The following is a 20,196-nucleotide window of genomic DNA, read 5'->3' as shown; positions in this document are numbered from 1 at the left end:
ATTCTCTAGTTCCCCAGCCCTTATAGCACACAGTGTCTCAAAAAAAGTAAGCTTCTAGTAGTACTCTTACAGTAGTAAGACTGGTATAAGTCTGTAACTGCTGCTGTTGTTTTATAATAAAGATTAATAGAAGGATCACTTCCACACTGATCCTTCTTGAAAACCTTTGACACTTCTAGTTCTACTCTCACTGGTCTTTCTCAGTCTCCTTCGGTGAAATCCTCTTCCTCCACTACCCCTTAAATAAATGTTGATATGCTCAGGTCTCTTCTTTTGGTGTATCTTCTCCCCAGGTAATCTCATCCCACATTCTTGGATTTTACTCCACGCAAATCTGAATCACTTGCCCAGAGTTCTCCCTCTGTAGCTTCAGACCTGTATATCTGGCTTCTTACTGTGCTTCTCCATCTGAACATTCCACACACATTATATATTCCCCAATATAAGATATGCTCCTCCCCTTGTTTTCCCTATTATATTAGGTGGTACTACTAGCTACCAAGACTCTCAAGTCAGAAGATTGGGAATTATCCTGGCTTATCTCCTCTCCCACCCCACCCTTAAATCAGTCACTTACCCTTCCTCCTCTGTGTATCTGTATCCCCTCCACTTCTCTCCATCCTCGCAGCAGCTGCCTTTTTGCCTACCCTATTTCACTAGGCTGGAGTCTTCACCTCCAGTCTCACTGTCCTCCACCCCATCTCCCACTCCCCTCACTAGACTACTTACCTTGCTTAAAAGTTGAGTTGTCATAGATGGTTCCTCCACAATCTGATCCCAAGCCTTACCCTCCAGCACTTCATTGCTAAGACACTTTATTTAGGCACACACCACTTTGTAAGAGGCTCAAAAACCTTTTTGGAACAATAAAGTATACATATCCTTGCTACCTGAAGTGTGATTCTGAGGACATGCAGACCTAAGGGTCTGCATCACCTGGGATTTTATTAAAAACCCAGAACTTCAAGTCCCACCTACTGTATCTGAATCCTCATTTTAACAAAATCTCCAGGTGCTTTATGTGCACATTAAAGTTTGAGAAGCAATGACTTGTAGTCTTTTTTTAAATGAGTCAAGAAATCAGAGCTGAGGGGAAATCTGATGAAGCCAGTGCTGAAGTAATACTGATAAATGCATGAAGTCAGGTGGTCTACAATTAATTGGTGGTGGGGTGGCATTGCTGAGGGTATAGTGATTCTTAGGAAGCCAAACAGCAGACAACTGGGTCAAGTCGAGATTTTTTGTGTATACAGGACTAGACTTAGTACTTACTCTCCCACCACCTCTCTCCTGCCTCCTTTCATATCACTGTGCCTACATCAAAAAATCTTCTCTTTAAAGGCCAGACTCTCTGATCTTACTTTCCAGAAGGCTAAAGACCAAGCCCTCCTTACCAGCCCCCAGTCCTTCCTTAGTTTCCTGAGGTTAGCTGTGACAGAGAGATCAAAGGACTGGACTCTCCTATCTTCCAACCTTTATTCATCCTTTAATCAGTCCAGGTATCACTTCTTCCAGAAAGCCCACTCTCCCTCCCTGACCTACCCTGATGGCTGTGCACCAGGCCGTCAAGGCACTTTTCACCCTGTACTGAAATTGGTTAATGGGAGGCATTACACAGCTGTGCCTAGGGGCACATGCTCAAATCAGATACACTCAGGTATGAATCCCAGCTCCCCCTCCTACAAAATCCGTGACTTTGAACCATGACTTAACCTTTCTGGACTTTGGTATCCTCACCTGTAAAATGTGGCTAATAACAGTGCTTTACTGTCCAAAACTGTTGAGAGGAATGGATGAATTAATATATGGCAATAACGTGTGCCATACCTCACCTGTCCCCAGCGCCCGCTATAAACAGTAAATAGTAAATAGCTGAGTAGCTGCCTCGCTTATAGGCATAGGAAGGCTGGCCAATTTTGGGCCAGGAGGAACTGGAGGCCGGTGCAGCTCCTGGAACTCCTTCCAACTTTCGCTGAGTTTGGTGCTTCCTCCTGCGAGAGTAGGGCGGGATCATCGGGTTGATTGGCGGCCGGCCCGCCCCCGGCTTGACGTTGTCCTGGTGGTGTTGCTGCGGCCGCACGTGGTCAACTGAGTCCGACTCAGACTCGGCTGCGCCCCGCGTCCTCAACACTAGCACTAGCCGCTTGCCTTCCTGCTTGTCCCGCCCGCGCTATGTCCACACCCACCAGCTGCCCGATTCCTGGGGGCAGGGACTGGCTGCCTTGACTGCTACAGCACCACGCTGGGGGGCACACTATACACCACTACCCCCGGAGGTCAGCGGCCAGGCAAACGTGTGCGTGTCGCGGGACGTGGGTGGGGAGGTGCGAGCCTGGACTTGCCTGCAGGCCCCTCTGCGGGTTGTAGCTTTGACGGGGGTGAGTGCTTGGAGCCGAAGCCCAGTTCCCTAAATTCTCAAAGTGATGCAACACGGCCTTGTGCCTAGTTTCCGAGTGACTGGGCTGAAATCATCACTATGGCCTGGGTTCTGGGCTCCTTGCTCACCCGGCCCTCCTGACTTTGCCGCCTGGGAGCAGGAGCCGAGGCCCCAACTGTGTGTGGCTTCAGCAGGAAGCAACCGGGTCTTGCAAAGCTGCAAATGCAGGACTCTGGCAGTTGGGGGCAGGAGCTTCGGGTCTCTGCGCTGGCTGGCTTGACTACTGGCTGACTGGTGTAGCAGCCTGGGATCATGCCTGCTCAGGGGTTCCTGCCACGGAGGCGAAGGGGAGGGGTGAGAACAGGGTAGGGCCTTTGGAGGACATGATCGGGGCCAAGTTCCTCTAGGCTGAGCTGAGCCTGACAGGACTTGGGAGGGGTCAGGATAAGAACAGTGTGTTCCTGTATTTCACTGGAGGAACACCGCTCCTCCCTGCAGGATATCAGAGCCCAGGTGGCAGCACCAGCCTTCTTATCTGCTCTTGGCTTCCTCATCCAACTGAGGCTGGAGGGCTAGGCCCTCCCTTGTGAACCAAAGCAATGAAGTTCCAGAGCCAGCAGAGCAGGACAGGAGCCTCCTGAAGTACTTGAGGTCCAAGTTTGGTGCTCCTCCTACAGCCAAGACCTGAAGCTCTCCTAAACTAAAAGCCCCTGCCTAAACCAGCTGGGATGCCCCACTTGCTCTATGGTGCTTAGACACATCTTGGGTAGGCCCAGGAGACTTTTAAGTGCTGTGAAAGCTAGTCAGCTGAGATCCTGGCCGGGCTGCAGAGCAGTAGTCCTTTAAAAAATGGGAAGATGTGACCCCTTGGTCCCTAAAAGGCCTGTGTCTGGGGTCCCACACAGCTCTGTACCCAAGCTCCTGCCTCTTACCTAGCCCCTACCCCTTGACAGGCACCAGGATCATCTACGACCGAAAGTTCCTGCTGGAGTGCAAGAACTCACCCATTGCCCAGACGCCCCCCCGCTGCCTCCCTCAGATTCCAGGGGTCACAACTCCTCCAACAGCCCCACCCTCCAGGCTCGAGGAGCGGAAGAAGCAGAAGGAGACAGAGGAAGAGATACCTGGTAAGGAAAGCAGACCCTAAAATTAAAAAATGGCTTTGAGCCCAAATGCCCCAGTTAAGTAGAGCGGGGGTTCGATTCTGAGAGGGGCTCCTTCACTGACGCTGAACCTGCAGACCCCAGCCCAGCAACCAGTCCTCCTGCCTTTTCTCTCTCCAGATGACACACAGTTTGAAATGGACATCTAATCCAGTGAAGGTGACCCTGTGTGTGGAGTAAGAGGAATCCCTCACGCTGCTGCTGCTACCTCCTTTTTCTGGGGTATCCAAAGGCCAGCTGGCCTCATCTAATCCAGAAGGGGGTGACATGGTGGTTCTGGGCCTCCCTTAGCTCTGAGGCAGCTAGACCGGGGATAGGAATGGGCAACTTGCCAAGCCCTTAGTTCTACTACTCTTTGGTCTGTAGGCACTCCTCCCAACCCCTGGCCCTTGGCTCAGGCTCAGGCTGGGGCTGGGGGATGGAGAATGTCACTGTCTGACTGCTTAGTAAACATTCAAAGAAATGCCTTGGCTCCAGTGTTCTCCTCAATGCTGATCTTCCCATCTCAGCCATAAAGCTAAGGGTCCCAGCAAACCTGGTTAGGATCAGAGGTCCCAGGTTCCTTCCCAGCTCCCACTGGGCCCACTTCCAGCAGCACTTAGAGCCTGAGGCAGGCTTTGGGGGCAGGCCATAGGAGCTGTCAAACCATAAACAGCAATAGCCTGACCCCTGCCAAGGGCTGTTCCAGCCTTTCCAGGAAGCAGCTTCCTGGAATCAGGCCTCTCTACCAGTCCCTCCTTAGCTTTTCCAAAGCAGGAGAAAAGAGGCACTGCCCCAGCCTATAGCCTTCTTTTGTCTCTCCCCATACCTTTTCTGCCTCCCACCTGTAAGTACCAACCATATTCCAACACTGGAAACCTGTACTCTCCCTTTTCACAGCATGATATGAGCCTCCTGGCCCCTTCCACCTGGTTCTGTTGTCCTCAAAGCATTAGAAGACCTTAGGACCCAAACAGAGGCAGAAGCTTATTTGGTGAGTCAGATAAAGAGTCATAATCCTACTCTCCCCATCCCCTGAAAAAAAAAAAATCATGATCCCATATGTCAGCAATCTGGTCTTTTTCACCTTCAATTTATACAGCTAGGTTCTAATCTCTGTAGCACTTGCACACCTCAAGGGTGATGCAGTGCAAATAGGTCAGTCTCCTTTTTTTGAGGGAAAAAAATCTTCCCATGCTATTTGAGCCTCTGTTCCCATACTGAAACAAATCATCCAAACACAGGGTTACTCAGCCCAGCAAGGGATGTATGTTTCTGTCTAATTTGGGTGAAAGTGGCAGGCAGTAATCTGCTCACGCCTAGCAAGGCCATTCATGATGAACAGAGGAAGAACAGAGGTGTGCACGGTGCACAGCGAGCAAGGCAGTTAAGAACACCAGAGGGAACCAGTCTGGCATAGGAAGGGTTCATCTCTCCTACCCAGGTCCCACCACATTGAGATGTTTTATTGAAATGCATATGGTATGGGTAACAAGTGGCCTCCCTGTGGTCCAGGAGGGACCTCTTCCCCCAGAGATGGGTCAGGCCAAACACCCCAACGGGGCAGACAGTCTCCCAAGTGGTAAAAGGGAGCCAAGTTAGGGAAGGCCTCCCATGCCAAGGCATAAGAGATGGTGTGAGGTGAGGCTGGGGAACCCATAGGATTAAGGATCATGTTGGATGCCTGGCATGGTCTGGTTCTGCTCAGCTGTGGCTACAGATTTCTCTTCATTGGCCTCCTCCTCTGAAGACAGACTCCTCTTTTCTGCAATTAATCTTTTAACTCCCACCATCCACTGACTGACCTCAGTCACATGGTCAACCATGAGTGAGCGGTGGATGTCATCTGCTGCATCCCACTGGTGGCTTGAAAGCTCTGAGGAGAGAGAGGGGCTGAGCAAGAAACCTGGAGCAAAAAACATAGCTGCAACTCCTCCCCTCCCAACCAGTCAAAATCTCAGCACCTAGTCCAACTTGGACAACCATGGCAGGATGAGGGACTTGGGCTATACCAAGGGACCCAGCCACACCTTGCACCAGCAGAGCCATCCTCTTCTTTACAGGCATTGACAGCTTCCCTCCAGCCCACTGTTCCTGCAGCAGAGCCAGGCGTCGGCTGATGTCATCACATACCTGCTTCTGAGAGACAGAAGCCCCCTCCAAGTCAGTGCTGCCAGCCCAACAGGGGCAGGGAAAGGAGCACCACATAGGAAGCACCTGCTTTGTCTGGCCCAGGAACTTTACACTCTAATCTTAGAGTTATGGTTCTTTACGCAAAGATTAGAGGCCCCACTAAGAATCTGATGAAATCTATGGATCTCCTCTCAAGAAAAATGCATTATGGCTAGAATTTTTAAATTTCTGGAGTTTCTCATATGCTCAGAAATTAATTCTATAGTGCTGCTTTACAAATAAGGAAACTAAGGACCAAAGAGGTGAAGATCACTCTGCTACTTTTTTTTTTATAAACTTATTTATTTATTTTTGGCTGCATTGGGTCTTCGTTGCTGTGCATGGGCTTCTCATTGTGGTGGCTTCTCTTGTTGCAGAGCACGGGCTCTAGAGCGCAGGCTCAGTAGTTGTGGTGCACAGGCTTAGTTGCTCTGCAGCATGTGGGATCTTCCCGGACCAGGGCTTGAACCCATGTCCCCTGCATTGGCAGGCGGATTCTTAACCACTGTGTCATCAGGGAAGCCCCTCTGCTACTTTCCTTTAAGACTCCTCAGATCCCTTGCCTCCAGAGAACTTAGGAAACATTATCAATAAAAAAAAGGGGTTGTTGTTGTTGGGGTTTTTTTCCCCTCCCTAAGCATAATATCAGCAGGGTCTATTCTCAATGGCCTAGAGGTATGTAGATCAGGCTGTTATTGTCACTAATGGGAGCTGAATTCAATTCTTGTTCCTATAAGCCTCTTCTGAGGCTTGTGAACCCTCCTAAATCCTGTGTTCATTTTTCTAGGAAGTCCTTAGCAAATTCTGAAGGGGTTCATAACTCAGAAAGGATTAAGAGCCATTGCTTATAGGGTCAGAGGGTCTACCTTTGAGAGTCATACCTGCATCTGGCTGTTGATGGGAGCTTTCACTTACCTTTGTGTGGCCACGGCAATCCTCCAATGCCCGTTCCAAAGGTCTCAGTACATCTTCCAGCAGAATCTCAGACTCAACGACTGGGAAATTTGTGGGCTCCATGCTGGAGGGAGGACAACTCCCCACAAATGGGGGTCTGGAAGCCTTACTTGACAGAGGTGGAGGCCCCATTGGGGGGGCCCCAGGAGATGTCTCTGAGGTGGGGACTGAAAAGGTAAAGCAAGATCAAGCAAACATGGCTTAAATAGGTACAAAGAAATAAAATGGATGATGTGATAAAGAGGAATAGTAGAGGGACCTACCTAGCCTGAGTGTTCAAGGAAGGCCTTATAAGGTGATATCTAAGTTTATCCCAGCTCACACACTATGTGACATATGGCAAATTACCTTTAACCTCTGAGCTTGGGTTCCTCTTCTGTAAAATGGGGATATTATAGGAATAGTACTTATTTCACAGGGTTGCAATGATGATTAAGTAAGAATATAGGTACAGCTGCTACATTAGTGTGTAGCAAAAAGTGCTCACAAAGTTAAGAACCTGGATGAGATAGATGCAGCCATAAAGAGTTGAAGGAACTATGTACTAGGGCAGAGGTAAGGGAAGGGCCCAAGTGGTGGAAAAAGTCCTGATTTGTTCAAGGAACAGAAACAAGGCCTATGTGGCTGGAAATGATTAACACTGAAGAAAGTAGTATGAGCTTTCACTGGAGAGGTAAGCAGGGGTCCAGACCCTGCAGGGCTTTGGAGGAGTTTAATCTTGAGCCATTACTCCATTAGTGGTAACAGGAAGCCACTGCAGGTTTATAAAAGCAGGGACTGATATCACTAAACTTGTTTTCTATGACGTTCACTCTGTATGGTCTGTGAAAAGTTGATGAGAATAGGTAGAGGAGGGCAGGTTAACAATAGTCCAGGAAAGAGAATGCTGGCATGGACTAGAGTGAAAGAGTAGATGAGGGGAAATGGAGTGGTCTGAGATATATTTAGGAGGAGGTAGAACAGATCTTGATGGAACAGGGGGTGAAGGAGAGAGAAGCCAAGGATGACTCTTGGTTTCTGACTTTAATGATGGGATGGTGGAATCACTATGGAAAATGAGAAAACTGGAGGAGAAAATTCAAAAATTACTTTTAGGTATCAACATCCGCATGGATGAAAATTAATCTAATTTGGTGTGTCAATTTGACCTTCTCACCTCCAATAACCATTTTTTCTACCCTACCTCAGCCTCCCATCCCCCTCTGCCTTGTTCTCAGCAACAATGACCACCGCTCATACCCTTCCAGCTCAGCTACTCAGATTTTTGAGGTGCGTTAAACTCACTCCCTTTAAATTCATAGCTACGGATTTTAAAAGGCATCCAACATTGCCTGGAAATCATATACTTTGCCTCATTTTTCCACTCTTCAGAACAACTATTTTCACATCTTATCTCCTCTAAACTTTTCTACCTTCTTTTATTTTCCTTTCCCTGCTGTCTCTGTACTTCTGACCCTACCTCATATTTCACTGAGAAAATAAAGGTCATTGAACAGGAACACTCTCATCTTCTCACCACCAGTTCTACTAACCCACTTGCATCTGTGGCTGCTTTCCTTCCTCCTCTAATAGAAGAAAGGTTCCTGTTCCTATCAGAGGCCATCTCTCCAGCTGTACTCTGCATCACCTCCTCTCTTGCCTTCTCTAGGCTTCCCTCCTGCAGTTATCCCTTTTCTCCTGTGCCATCAGTTCTCCCTCTCTACTAAAACATCCCATCAGCATACAGAACCATCCCTTACCTCACGCTGCATCCTCAGGCACTGGCCTATTTCTCATCTCTGCTTTACAGGAGAATTTCTTCAGTGAGCTGACTACAGTTTCTCTCTACTTTTCACATTCTCTCCTCAGCCCATTCCTGCTGGGTTTCTGCTCTCATCACTCCTGACTGCTTTTGTTAGGGTCAGTAGTGATTGCTATGTTTGTCAAATCAAGTAGTGCCTTTTCTTCATTTTATTTAACCTCTCAGCAGCATTCATCAGGGTTGAATCAAGATTTTAATCTCTCCCAGAGTAAATTTTACTTTTCTTCTTACTTCTTTTACTCTTTCTCAGTCTCATTTGCTAATTCCTTCCCTGTTCAACCTTGAAATGCTAGAGCACCTTAGGGCTCTGTCTTGGATTCTCTTTAGGCCTCTATCCACACACACTCTTTATTCAAGCCCATGACATCAAATACCATCCATGTGACAGTGACACATTTCTGTAATTCTGGCCTAGACCTCTCCCCAGAGTAGCAGCCCAAATTTAACATGGCCAAGACAGAAAGCTTGCTTTTTTCCTCACCCACCAAAACCCAGTTATCCCATATCAATGAACAACACCATCCAGTTCCTCAAGTGAAAAAATGTGTGTTACATTGCTTCTTCCTTCACCTCACCTACTATACCTACTCATTCCTGACTTTCTCCATAACATATGCTATATCCATCCAATTCCTACCACCTCTGGTACTCCCACCCTTGTCCAAATCATCATTACATCTTATCTACGTTAGCAAAATAGCCTCTGAATTTGTCTTTCCACTTCTTCCCTAAAATCTATTTTCCACACAGTAGACACAGTAATCTTTTTAAAGATATAAGTCAGTGTTTCTCAACCTGGGGAGATTTTGCCCCCAGGACAAGTGTCTGGAGACACTTTTGGCTATCACAACTGGGTGGGTGCTACTGACATCTAGTGAGTAGAGGCCAGGGATGCTGCAGACATCTTACAATGTATGGGACAGTCTCTCACAAAAAAGAATTATCTGGCCCAAAATGCCATTAGTGCTAAGGTTAAGAAACTGATTTATATTATAACTCTGCAATGTTACGGGTGTGGATAAGAGAGGAGTGAAAAGAGCTGAATCTGAGCTCCCTTTTCAGGGCCACAGATCCACCTATTGGCACGGGAAATGCTCAGGGGGAAAGGATGCCCTCCTCTACTTTAAATTTTTCAATGGCTTCCGCTTTACGTAGATTAAAATACAAACTCCTTATCCTGGTTTACAAAAACCCACTATGATCTGGCCCCCTGCCTACTTCTCAGATCTTAATCTCTATCCCTAGCCCACTGTGCTCTAGTCATCAGATATTCCTTCAGTCTCTGAATTTGCCAAACTTATCTCAGGGCTCCTGCAGTAGCTGTTTCCAATGCCCTGAATACTCTTGCACCTGATCTTTGTGTGGCTAGCTTTTAATCATTCAGATTTCAGCTTAAGTGTCAGCCCCTCGGATACCTTAGGTACCCAGTCACTCTCACATCACCCTGTTTTATTTCTCTGCAAAGCCCTTACCACCATTTCATCTATCTCCAAAGCAATAGTGTGGACTCCAAGAAAACAAAACTTTTTGTCTTGTTCACTGCTGTTTAGTTTGCCTTCAAACACAGTAGATGCTCAGTAGATGATACTGATTAAATGAATAACACGTTAAGTTTGAGATGCTTATCATACAGTCAAGTGACGAGGAAGAACAGACAAATGGGTATACCACGATGGGGTTCTGAGAAAAGATCCAGGTTGGAAATAGGATTTGAAAATAATTTGGGAATTAAAAACTATATTAAAAACCGTAGGTCTGGATGAGATCACCTAGGGCGAAAGCCCAGAGAGATTCTTTTGAGACCAACGTACCAATTATTTACCTGGGCAACAGGTAAGGAGCTCGGAAAAGGGCCAGAACTGGGCCCCTTTCTGGGGCTCCAACCTCTCTCCTCAGGAAGTCCTCAGAGAGCAAAAAAGGCCCATGGTACAAGCTTATTCCTGGCACCGCCCATTCTCGGCGGGTCACGGCGCACAGGGCCCCCACGCACCTCTGGGGGATCCATCCTGGGGAGCGGCGACCCTCTTGGTGAGCGGCGTGCGCTTGGGTCCGCCAGCCTGGGTCTGCAGCCCGTATGAGAATTGCGGCGGATCGTTCCAGCCGCGCTCCTTGTTGCCTGCGAAGGTGAGAGGACGTGTGAAGCGAGCCTGGGGGCGACAGAGGGTCCGCACCCCGCGCGGCAACCGCCCCCAGCCTGGACCGGCGGTAGACCCAGCGCCCCAGCCCACCCGCCGCGCTCACCCGGTTTCACGTACAGCCCCGCCATCTCCACTTCCGCACGGCCAGCGGGGCATCACGTCACTTCCGGGGCGGCCGCACCCGAGCCGGCTGGGGCACGCCCCCGGCAGGGCCGGTTGCCTGGAGCCCTCCAGGTTGGATAGTTCAGAAACGCTGGGAATCGCCGTCGAGGCCCTGCTCCAACTCCCTAAGGAGCTCTAAATCTATTCCAGCTAATAACGCACGGGGTCCTAACTACATGGTACCAAGTGGGGCTGTTTTCCAGGAGGTGGCGCTCTAGGAGCCCAAGTGGGTTCCCTCTCTCCAAATCTCACAGTTGCTCTCAGGAGCAAGTTTAAACCACCAGAAGCTCATGCCCCACACATGCCCCCACTGTGATCTAGCCAGGTGGACTTCCAGAACCTCTGTCCACTTCCCTGAACGTTTACACTCTCTCGGCTGGAATGTATTTATTAGGAAGCCTAGCACACTTAAAGTACCTCAGACCAGGTACTTCAGGTGTCTCACCTGAGCTCCCACAACCTTCTGAGATTTCCTAGTTGTACTATATATTATCTTCAGTGCTGTTTATTTGACTCTTGTTTGACAGTCTCAGAAGGTGGAACTCCTATTTTATTATACCTCCAGTGCCGACCTTAGTGCCTAGTGCCTATATATTCATAAAAATATATTTCTTAAATGAAGTCATTTTTCCAACACTCCCATGCCCTTACGTGACTACCTGCAGCCACCGACACCAAGCACAGATGCAGACACTCATCTCATACAGGTTGTTAACTCCCAACCCAGTCCCAGGCCCAATATACTCACATCCGGTGAGGTCACTGAGGGATTTTTATTTGTACCGATTTTGCTATAAAGTGTTGCTGAGGTAGAGCCAACTGTCCAGGGCTGGACAGGGGCAAGGAACACAGGGACCCAGGGAGAGGAGAGCCCGGGGCCTAGGCTGTGGTACAGGGCCTCTCAATCATCCATATAAACAATAAATTGGGCAATAAATAGAGGGTGGGCAAGGGTCAGTGGGGAAAGCAGAGAAGGCTCCAAGGGGCGAGAGGCTGCAGGTCCCTGGGGAATGAAGGGGTACAGAGTCGGGCATGGACCCAGAACCTCCTTACCCAGTCCTCCCCGATTAATTTAGGGCATGTGGAGCAGAGAGGGTTTCAGCCGGAAGGCATCAAGAAAAGAGAAGATGCCCCGCTTTCGAGGGGCTGCCCCTGCACCCCCAACCCCTCCTTTGAGCAGGGGGAGGGGCAGGGGACCTCCAGGGGAGTCCACAGAGCTGGTCCGCTTGAGTCGTAGGCGGGCACGGGCCTGGGCACCCCAGGCCTTGCCTCGAGCCGCAGAGGCCACAAGACATTTCTGGTACTGAACCTAGGGAGAAGGGGAATGTGAGGATCCACTTCCTTTCTGCCCCGGACCCCCTGAAAGCTCCTGCAGGACAGGGACCCGGCGGCCAAGGCTTCAGTAGGAAATGAAGCTGGTAGTCTGCCACATTTGGAGCCCCTACAGCATTCACAGGTAGCTCAATAACAAAAGCCTAAAACTTCACATTCACTGAGCATTTAAGGAGAGCTTGACACTGTGTTAAATTCTTTATATATATAATCTAATCGATCTAGTTATTATTTTTTTTTTAACATCTTTATTGGGGTATAATTAAAAAGCCTCTTTTCTTTTTTTTTTTTTTTTTTTTCGGTACACGGACCTCTCACTGCTGTGGCCTCTCCCGCTGCAGAGCACAGGCTCCAGACGCGCAGGCTCAGCGGCCATGGCTCACGGGCCCAGCGGCTCCGCGGCATGTGGGACCCTCCCAGACCGGGGCACGAACCTGCGTCCCCTGCATCAGCAGGCGGACTCCCAACCGCTGCGCCACCAGGGAAGCCCTCGATCTAGTTATTTATCGGGTGTTATAATCACCATTTTGCAAATGAGGAAGTGAGATTCAGAGAGAATACATGACTTGCCCAAGGTCACATAATCAGAAATTGATAGAATTGGAATTCAAAACTAGTTCTGATTGCACGGCCTGTGCTCTTATCCATACCTACCACTATGCTAACTCTCCTCCATCTCTCATTGCAGTGGACTGGACCCTGGCAAAGTGGACTCCCTAGTCAAAGGGATGTTCTACAACCCAGTCCCAATGCAACTGCTCTGCTCCTCTCTCATTTGAACTCAACAGGGTGCTAAATGGTCTTCTCACTTCTCTTGTGTCTTCCAAATCTTCTACCCATACTATAGGTTTAGTGATCTTCAAAATTCACAATCTTGACTTCACTGTTCTGCTCAAAACCTTTCAATGGCTCAAAGTGCCTCAAGATAAAACAAATTTATCACCCTATCCTGTAAGTTCTTCCATGACCTGGATTCTGCCATTCTTTCTGCCCCTATCTCTCACTCCATCTCCCCTTGCACTCCAGATACACTAGATTCTTACACATACTCTAATCCACTGACATCCCTCTCACCTTCACAGCTGGGGTTCCCTGTACTTGGCACATGTCCTGTCCCATTCCCCTTCACCTGGATAACTTCCCTCCTTGGACCTTCAACTCTCAGTTTTCTATCACCTCTTTCAGGTAGCCTTCTTGAACCTCCAAAGGGGCCATATCCTCCATCATCCTGTGGTGTACAACTGCTTTCTGGCCTGTCTCTGCTCTAACCTAAGTGTTCTATGAGGGCAAAGCCTATGCCCTCTAAACCACTGAATTCCCAGGGTCCAGTATGGTTGAGTTCCGGCAAGCACTCGTATTTGAGTGAATAAGTGAACTGAACTGAGTGCAAGTGTCCCATACTCAAATGCCCACAGATAACCAGAAAACAATTTAAATGAGAGAAAACAGGAAAGACAATGCTCACCCTTCAAGGCACAGCCCTTACACAATTCCAGCTAAATGCTGAAATGTATACGTGTGGACCCAAGTGCCAGAGCTTCTGATATTTTACAAAAAACACAAATGGCAATTATTATGTGAAATGTCCTGGCCTTTAAATATTGGCAACTAATTAAAGCCTATTAAAAACAGCATGAGGGTCAAATAAAATACTGCTGAACCACAGTCAGCCCTGGCATGGCTGGTTTGTGATCTCTGGAGAGGCTGCCGATCCTGAACCCCAGTCACCCGTACAGAGCAGCTGCAGGGCAATCCCACCCACCCATTCCCACCCCTAACTCACCATGCAAGCAGCCTGCACAGCTTCGGAGAGTCCCCCTGCATGGGGCTGGCACCAGAAGGCCGCACACTGGAAGCTCTGACGGCCCAGGTCGGCAATGAGGCCAAAGGTGTGTGGGTCACGACCAACACCAATAAAGGTCACGAGGCGCACAGGGCACTGCCACAGTGGCTCCTCCTCTGCACCAGCCTCTGCCTGCCCAAATCAGGCCTAGTCACTAGGGGGCCAGGTACTAGCTGGACCCACTGAGCACTTCCAGTAGCAAGCAATAACCCCTTGGCATCCCCACCCACCCCTCCACACCCCCAACTTCACCTTCTTCTGGCTGGTACCTGAATGGGATGTGCAGTCATGAGAGAGTCAGATATGCTGAGCATGGCAGGGACCCAGGCGTCCCGGTCCCCATGGGTGGTGAGGGTACCAATGGCCGCGTTCATCACGTCCATGCCTGGGGGGGGACAAGCCCACCATGGTGTCTCCCAGGCGTAAAGAAGGATCTGCAGGGAGTGTCTAGGCCCCTCTCACTGACTTAGGATTCAGAGAGACGGGAACAGAATAGCTGCAGCCAGGTTTAGACTCCTGAGTTGAGAAGGGTGGTACATCCCAGGCTATAGAGGGCCATGGGAGCACTCTTAGAAATGTGATAGATCCTTCCTTTCCCACCTTCCTCTTCTCTTATGGAGCCCACCCCCTCCAGCCCACTCAGTCCTCACCCATGGCTTTGGTGACTGGCAGGGTCCCCATGTACAGTGCCTCGTACTTCTGAGCAGCCTGGCTCACCGCATCCAGTAGCTCCACTGAAATATATACACCAAGTTGGCCTGGGTACTCTCTCAGTGACCCCTTTCTCCACGCTTCTAAGGGAACTGGAACTAGCAGGAAAAAGGCCATGGATGTTCCTCCAATTTAGAGTTTGGGATCCCTGGGACAAGGATACCTCAGAAGTTCTCTATCTCCAGAGAAGTACTAAATAACCAGAACCCCCTTCCCATCTTTCACCAAAGTAGCCTGTTGGTGCAGTGCAGCCCTTCCCTCCCCATACCTTGTTGAGGCAGGTCTTCAGGGGAGATGGGGTCTAGTGAGCAGCAAGGGGAATCACCACTGACCCCTACTCGCTCTGACAAGATCTGAAACACAATGCAGCCAGCATGAGGTGTAGGGAGGGGGAAGTGAGGTAAGGGAGCCAATACCACCCTAACCCAACCACCTTAGCAGCTTCAGACCCAGCTCCATACCCACATTCCCTGCCCCACTCTGGCCCTTACCTGGGCACAGAGCCCGTGTAGGGCACTGGCAATGGCCTTGGCAGGGACGTCACAGCGAAACACATGGCACTTGAGCATACAGCTGTCTTTGTCACCCGCCACAAAAGCGAAGTCCCTGGCAGGGTCAGAGATGGGGCTAGGGCAGGGCCAGGGATGGAGCTGGGGTAGAGGCTAGGTAGGGACAGGGGCCTGTAGTGCCTGCAGGAGGCTGGAAAGTCAGGGTTATGGCAGGGATGGAACAAGGAGATCAGGGCTGGGGCTCTAGGCACCTGGCTGTCACTCACCTGTCACTGTTCCAGAAGCATGTGGGAGCACAGGAGAGAATCAGCCCAGCCTCTCAGGCTCTCCCCCATCCGTCCCTGCTGAGCTGGGCCCACCCTCCCCAACCAGGGCTGGACCAGGCAGGGGAGGCAGAGCTTGGGTACATGTCAGAGGACCTGTGTCCAGGGGTTCAAGTACAGGGGGTCAGCATCAGCAGGGATCACAGACTGCCGGGGGGAGGGAGGAGCAACTCTCACTTCGAGGGATGTAGGGGTCCTCACCGGCCCTTGGAGCTGCCCACACCCCATACACGAATGTGCACCAGAGGCTGGCGGTGGATCAGACTGTGGTCCAGGGGATTCACCAGGCTCATCACATCCTTCTTCAGGATCATCAGCATGTTCTGGCCCTGCCAAGGAGAGGTCAGCCCGGAGCTCAGATGAAGGTGGTTGCCATGAGGAACAGGCAATTCAGGGACAACCACCTCTGCTGGATGCTGGGCTGAAACCCTTAAAGGGCCAGCCAGCTTACCTCGCCCCAGGTACCATCCGGGGGCTGGCTCTGGCTACGAGTCTGGGCCAGCTGCTGGATGCAGTTATTGACTGCAATACTGCTCTTCCCTGGTACCAGGTCCTCTTCAGGTACTTCTACCCAGCCCAGAGAGCGGACTGCGAAGCACTGACGGGTTGAGGAAAAGGACACAAGGACCCTGAGTAAGTAGAGGTGAAGTAGGGTGGGAGATGCCACAGGCTCCACATATATAAACCCTCTGAGACCTCCCTTCAGCCTTGATTACCTCTGCTCAGCCCAGTCTCACCCCTGACCTTTCCCTTGGGACCCTCCCCAATGCCCTGGACTGGCCCTCAGGCCCAAATCACTACCTTAGCCCCTGGCTCCATTCTCTGGATGTAGGATTCTTCACCATACCAGGACAGAGAATTACTGGAATAGAGCAGAGCTCGTAAGAGGACCACAATTCCTACAGAAGGGACAATGGTGAGGACCAGACTACTCGATGGGCACAAGATGTGGGATAAGACCCAGAATATAGTGTCCCAAATATAAAGTCAGAGTGAGACAAGGCCCAGGACATATTACATAAATGTAACATAAAGCATGGCTTAGAATTTGAGGGAAAATTCAACACACAGGACACAGAATAAAACAAACATGGAACAGGGTCCAAAATCTGGACCAGCGCCCCAAATCAGGACAAGAAGACCCTAGAACACAGGATAGGAACCTCCGTGGACAGAACCTAGGTAGTGACCAAGGCCTAGAACATGAGAGGTCAGGACCCAGAATACATAAAACAACATGTAACAAAAAACAGCTTGGAACAAGGAACAAAACTCAAAACACTGGGAGAGTCAACAATATGGGACAGAGCCAAGAACACATAACAAAACCCTAAACATGGGACACAGTCCAGAACCTGTGCTGGAAAGCGGACTGTGGGTCCAGCTGCATCTTTGAGTGCCATGGAACCCCAAGCCTTTCATTTTTGCCTGGCCTATCCCTGTTACCTCCGGTCCAGTGAGCTCTCCAGGCTGGAGAAGGATCTCCCCTTGGGGGGCCGAAGTCCCCAAATTCCCTCCGTCTTCTGTAGAGAGGGGGCTAGGTCAGTGTGGCAGTAGGCTTAGATCCACACATGAGCTCAGGCCCCCTCTTCATACGCCACCTACCGTGCCTGGGTCCTCTGCATCTCCTGACTCCCAGGTTGGGCGCTGCCACTGGGTGCTACCGCTGGGTACATGCCAATAATAAGTACCTGCAGCATCGCGGATCTTCCTCCAGCCAGGGGGCAAACCTGGCTCCCCCTCCAGACTCTGGTCCCCCCACAAGTCATCTACAGGAACGTGAGATTGGAGAAGGAAGGCATATATGTGCGCTCAGAATAACACTTTGTCATAACCCTTCCTCCAACCCAAAAGGCACAACTTAGCGCTGAAGGTTCAGCCTGAGGGTCCAGGCTTCCAACCTTGGATACTGCAGTGCAAAGATCGGGGTTCATTTGTTCCCTGGTCCTCACTCCGAGACGTACGCCCCTCCCTGTCTTTGAGGCTGAGGTAGCCTTTCGCGCTCCCTCGTCCCCCCTCAGCTCCCGATCCTCCCATCGGGACCCTCTGTGCACACCATCGCAGTTGACCAGAATGATGGCCAGCATGTAATCCTTGCCCAGCATAGCCCTGGTCGCGTCCCCAGCTCGCCTCCGGAGCTGCTGCGCCTACAAGTCCAGCCTCTGCGCTGGAATCGGCCTGGCCAGCTGGCGCCGCACAAATACGGGGCGGGGCAGGGGCCGGGTCCTGGGGCGGGAAAGGACCCGCCTGAGCAGCGCCTCCTGTCGAAAGGTGGCGCGTGAAAACAGCCGTCCTGATCCCCCAGTTGCCGCGCGTTGGCGTGCGAAGGTCTGGAGGAGGAGCAAGGTCCGCGGCGCGCACGCTGACATCATAGCTCAATTGTGAGCTCATCAAGCGGCGGAAGATCCGCCAGGCGAACTTGCGCGGAGCGCACACGCGCACGAGTGAGATCATGGCATTTAGGTGGTCTACGCGCGCGCACACGCAGCCTGGGTCTCAAAGGGAGAGGTCACGTGGGAGTATCTGCGAAAAGAAGACCTTCAGGAAAGCGTCTCCAACCGTTCCAGAAATGCCCCGGAAGTGCCTGCGCCCTCAGTAAAGATGGCAGTAGCATTTGCCAGGAGGGAGGTGGTGCTGCGCCTGCGCAACAAGCTCGGCAGGGAAGATGGCGGATGACAAGGTGAGCGAACGGGAACGTTGTCTGCAGTCCGGGGTGGGCTTCACACCTTTTTAGTCCTGGGGAGAGGCGACAGATGGGGAGGACTCCTGGGTGGGGGGTGCCCCTTGCTTCTCCTGGGAGCGGACTTTTACTCCTGTCGACTGCCTCAATAATGGGAAGTGGAGTGGCGGAGCATTGCGCAAGGCAAGCGGAACCGGGAATCCCCCAGGTGTCACCCCAACCCCGGACCATGATGATCCTTAGTTACTTGCAGACAGTCCTCACTTTTCTCTGTTCTCTAGCCACCGAAATTTCCCTTCCAGAGACAGGAAGTTTCCAACAACACAGACACACCCGCATTCGAACACATTCCTTGGGCACACTAATTTCGTCGTTATGTGCGACCAAAATCCTGAATTCATTTACCCACACCCTTGCAGACAGCCACGTTCCCTCCCCCCGCACCAAACCCCAGCTCATCCAGTCACACATTCAGTTTGGGATGGGTTTGGGGAGGAAGAGGGAGAAGCCTAGGCAGAAATTAGGTTTACCCCCAAATTGTCCAAGGAACTGCCTCACCGTTAGTCTGGAAGTTCAGCACCAACCACACATTTACTAAGTACTTGGAGTCCCTGTGTTAGGCCTCGGGACACAGACGACAAGATAGACTTTCAGGTAGCTTCCTACTCACTAGCGCTTGCCGGATAAACCTAGGTCCCCTAGCTGCCCCTCTTGTCTTCTGTATACACCGCTTACTGTATAAAATTCCTGTAAGAGTTGCTGTAAGTTACCGATGCAGGTCCCATCGGTCACCCCCTCCCAGGCCCCCGTGTGAATTCTTTACTTTTCAATGCCTTTCTTCCTTTACCACTATCATCTCAGGAAGGTTTTATAGGAAGGGGTTTCATAGGCTCACTGCCTCCTGCCCCCAGCCTCTGATAGACTTGAGCAGGGGATGGGGCTGGGTCAACCTTCTGGAGCCAACCTCTCTTTTGTCCTAGGATTCTCTGCCCAAGCTTAAGGACCTGGCATTTCTCAAGAACCAGCTGGAGCGCCTGCAGCAACGTGTGGAAGACGAAGTCAACAGTGGTGTAGACCAGGTAAAGGTGCACCTGCCCCCTGCCTCCTGCTTAGGCTTCATTGGCCAATATGCTTTTGAGTGGGTGGTAGAGATTTATTCAGCAAATGGTTGGTTATTGAGGACCTATTCTCTGTGTCACCAAGGAAAGTTTCCCTGAGAAAATGGCCTTTGAACTGGGATCTTAAGTAGGGGTTAACTGGGTGAAGGGGGGAGGAGGGAACATTCCCGGCAGATGGAACAGCAGAGGCAAAGCCCTTGTGGTCGGAGGTAGCATGATGAACATGCGAGGTGAAAACAGTTCAGTTTGGCTGCAGTAGTCGGGGAGCATGCTAGGATATGAGACTGGAGAAGCAAGCAGGGGTCAGATTCCTCAGGGACGTCTCTCTCAGTGGGATTCTGTGGTTAGAGCCTTCTAACCTCAGGGTTCTGACATTGTGTGATCATGACTCCTAGGTTCTTTTTCTGCCCAGGACCTTGCAAAAATCTTTGGTGAGCATACTATGGTTTTCCAGAGTAAGGAGGAGCAGGTAGTGGAACATGCTAAGCCCAGCTTGAGTAGCTCCTGGGCAGAGAAGGGGAGAGCCTGGCTGAATTTTCTCCTGCATTTTCCTCCACAGGATGGCTCGCTCTTGTCCTCTCCATTCCTCAAGGGCTTCCTGGCTGGCTATGTGGTGGCCAAACTGAGGGCGTCAGCAGTATTAGGCTTTGCTGTGGGCACCTGCACTGGCATATATGCAGCTCAGGCGTATGCTGTGCCCAATGTGGAGAAGACATTGAGGGACTATCTTCAATCACTGCGCAAGGGGCCCGACTAGCTCTGGATCCCATGGGGGAGGATGAGCAGCTGGGGCCTGCAGGTGGAGGCCTTTCAACCACAGATGCCATATCTGGCCTCCCCGGCTTTCACCCATTTGCTGTCTCCAGCTTTCCTGCCGCCTTCCTGCAGAGGCTGGACAGTGGCTCATCAGCCAGCACCCTGGACTCCTCGCCTC

At 50.8% G+C, this 20,196-nt stretch overlaps 4 protein-coding genes across 16 annotated transcripts in view; 2 read left to right on the top strand and 2 right to left on the bottom strand.

Moving 5' to 3' along the window:
* Positions 1–6,000, top strand: part of ANKHD1 (ankyrin repeat and KH domain containing 1) — a 123,442-nt gene extending 117,442 nt beyond the window's left edge. For 6 of the 10 annotated variants that reach the window (XM_033406634.2, XM_033406633.2, XM_033406636.2 and 3 more), the window contains 2 exons: positions 3,331–3,504; positions 3,661–4,003. In XM_033406634.2, coding sequence (XP_033262525.1) covers positions 3,331–3,504; position 3,661 — 175 coding nt within the window. In that variant the 3' untranslated portion in view covers positions 3,662–4,003. Of the gene's footprint in view, positions 1–3,330; positions 3,505–3,660; positions 4,004–4,419; positions 4,514–5,582 lie in introns of those variants that run through there. The other 4 variants (XR_004477136.2, XR_004477134.2, XR_004477137.2 and 1 more) reach the window with 4 other exon arrangements.
* Positions 4,965–11,363, bottom strand: SRA1 (steroid receptor RNA activator 1). The gene is made up of 5 exons (XM_004280276.4): positions 10,688–11,363; positions 10,437–10,562; positions 6,607–6,812; positions 5,550–5,658; positions 4,965–5,395 (listed from the first exon to the last, which is right to left on the bottom strand). The coding sequence occupies exons 1-5, from the start codon at positions 10,710–10,712 to the stop codon at positions 5,184–5,186; spliced, it is 678 nt and encodes a 225-aa protein (XP_004280324.1). The 5' UTR covers positions 10,713–11,363; the 3' UTR covers positions 4,965–5,183.
* Positions 11,364–11,500: 137 nt separating this feature from the next.
* On the bottom strand, positions 11,501–17,909 carry APBB3 (amyloid beta precursor protein binding family B member 3). Of its 4 annotated transcripts, XM_049708360.1 has the most exons (13): positions 17,521–17,909; positions 17,070–17,233; positions 16,911–16,987; positions 16,266–16,326; positions 15,916–16,062; positions 15,666–15,793; positions 15,408–15,413; positions 15,124–15,259; positions 14,901–14,985; positions 14,572–14,655; positions 14,191–14,306; positions 13,862–14,053; positions 11,501–12,055 (listed from the first exon to the last, which is right to left on the bottom strand). In XM_049708360.1, the coding sequence occupies exons 1-13, from the start codon at positions 17,567–17,569 to the stop codon at positions 11,819–11,821; spliced, it is 1,482 nt and encodes a 493-aa protein (XP_049564317.1). In that variant the 5' UTR covers positions 17,570–17,909; the 3' UTR covers positions 11,501–11,818. The 4 variants fall into 4 exon arrangements, with proteins under 4 accessions (XP_049564317.1, XP_004280323.1, XP_049564316.1 ...); XM_004280275.4 differs by lacking the exon at positions 15,408–15,413 and having other exon boundaries at positions 15,124–15,238; XM_049708359.1 differs by lacking the exons at positions 13,862–14,053; positions 15,408–15,413 and having other exon boundaries at positions 15,124–15,238.
* Positions 17,910–17,975: 66 nt separating this feature from the next.
* SLC35A4 (solute carrier family 35 member A4) lies at positions 17,976–20,160 on the top strand. Its single transcript, XM_033406647.2, has 3 exons — positions 17,976–18,144; positions 19,125–19,223; positions 19,822–20,160. The coding sequence occupies exons 1-3, from the start codon at positions 18,130–18,132 to the stop codon at positions 20,017–20,019; spliced, it is 312 nt and encodes a 103-aa protein (XP_033262538.1). The 5' UTR covers positions 17,976–18,129; the 3' UTR covers positions 20,020–20,160.
* Positions 20,161–20,196: the final 36 nt, after the last annotated feature.

This window comes from Orcinus orca, chromosome 3, assembly GCF_937001465.1.
Source record: "Orcinus orca chromosome 3, mOrcOrc1.1, whole genome shotgun sequence".
Lineage (NCBI taxonomy): Eukaryota > Metazoa > Chordata > Mammalia > Artiodactyla > Delphinidae > Orcinus > Orcinus orca.
This window is presented reverse-complemented; position numbering and strand designations above follow the sequence as displayed.

Coding starts and splice junctions, on each gene's coding strand:
- SRA1 (XM_004280276.4), bottom strand. CDS start 10,712: ATGGCGGGGCTGTACGTGAAACCGG. Junction 5,659..6,606: donor ATTGCCGTGGCCACACAAAG/GTAAGTGAAAGC, acceptor TCTGTCTCTCAG/AAGCAGGTATGTGATGACAT. Junction 5,396..5,549: donor GATGGCTCTGCTGGTGCAAG/GTGTGGCTGGGT, acceptor CTCTCTCCTCAG/AGCTTTCAAGCCACCAGTGG.
- APBB3 (XM_049708360.1), bottom strand. CDS start 17,569: ATGCTGGGCAAGGATTACATGCTGGCCATCATTCTGGTCAACTGCGAT. Junction 16,063..16,265: donor GAATGGAGCCAGGGGCTAAG/GTAGTGATTTGG, acceptor TCAACCCGTCAG/TGCTTCGCAGTCCGCTCTCT. Junction 14,307..14,571: donor GCCAGTCACCAAAGCCATGG/GTGAGGACTGAG, acceptor GTCCCCCCCCAG/GCATGGACGTGATGAACGCG.
- SLC35A4 (XM_033406647.2), top strand. Junction 19,224..19,821: donor TCAACAGTGGTGTAGACCAG/GTAAAGGTGCAC, acceptor TTTCCTCCACAG/GATGGCTCGCTCTTGTCCTC.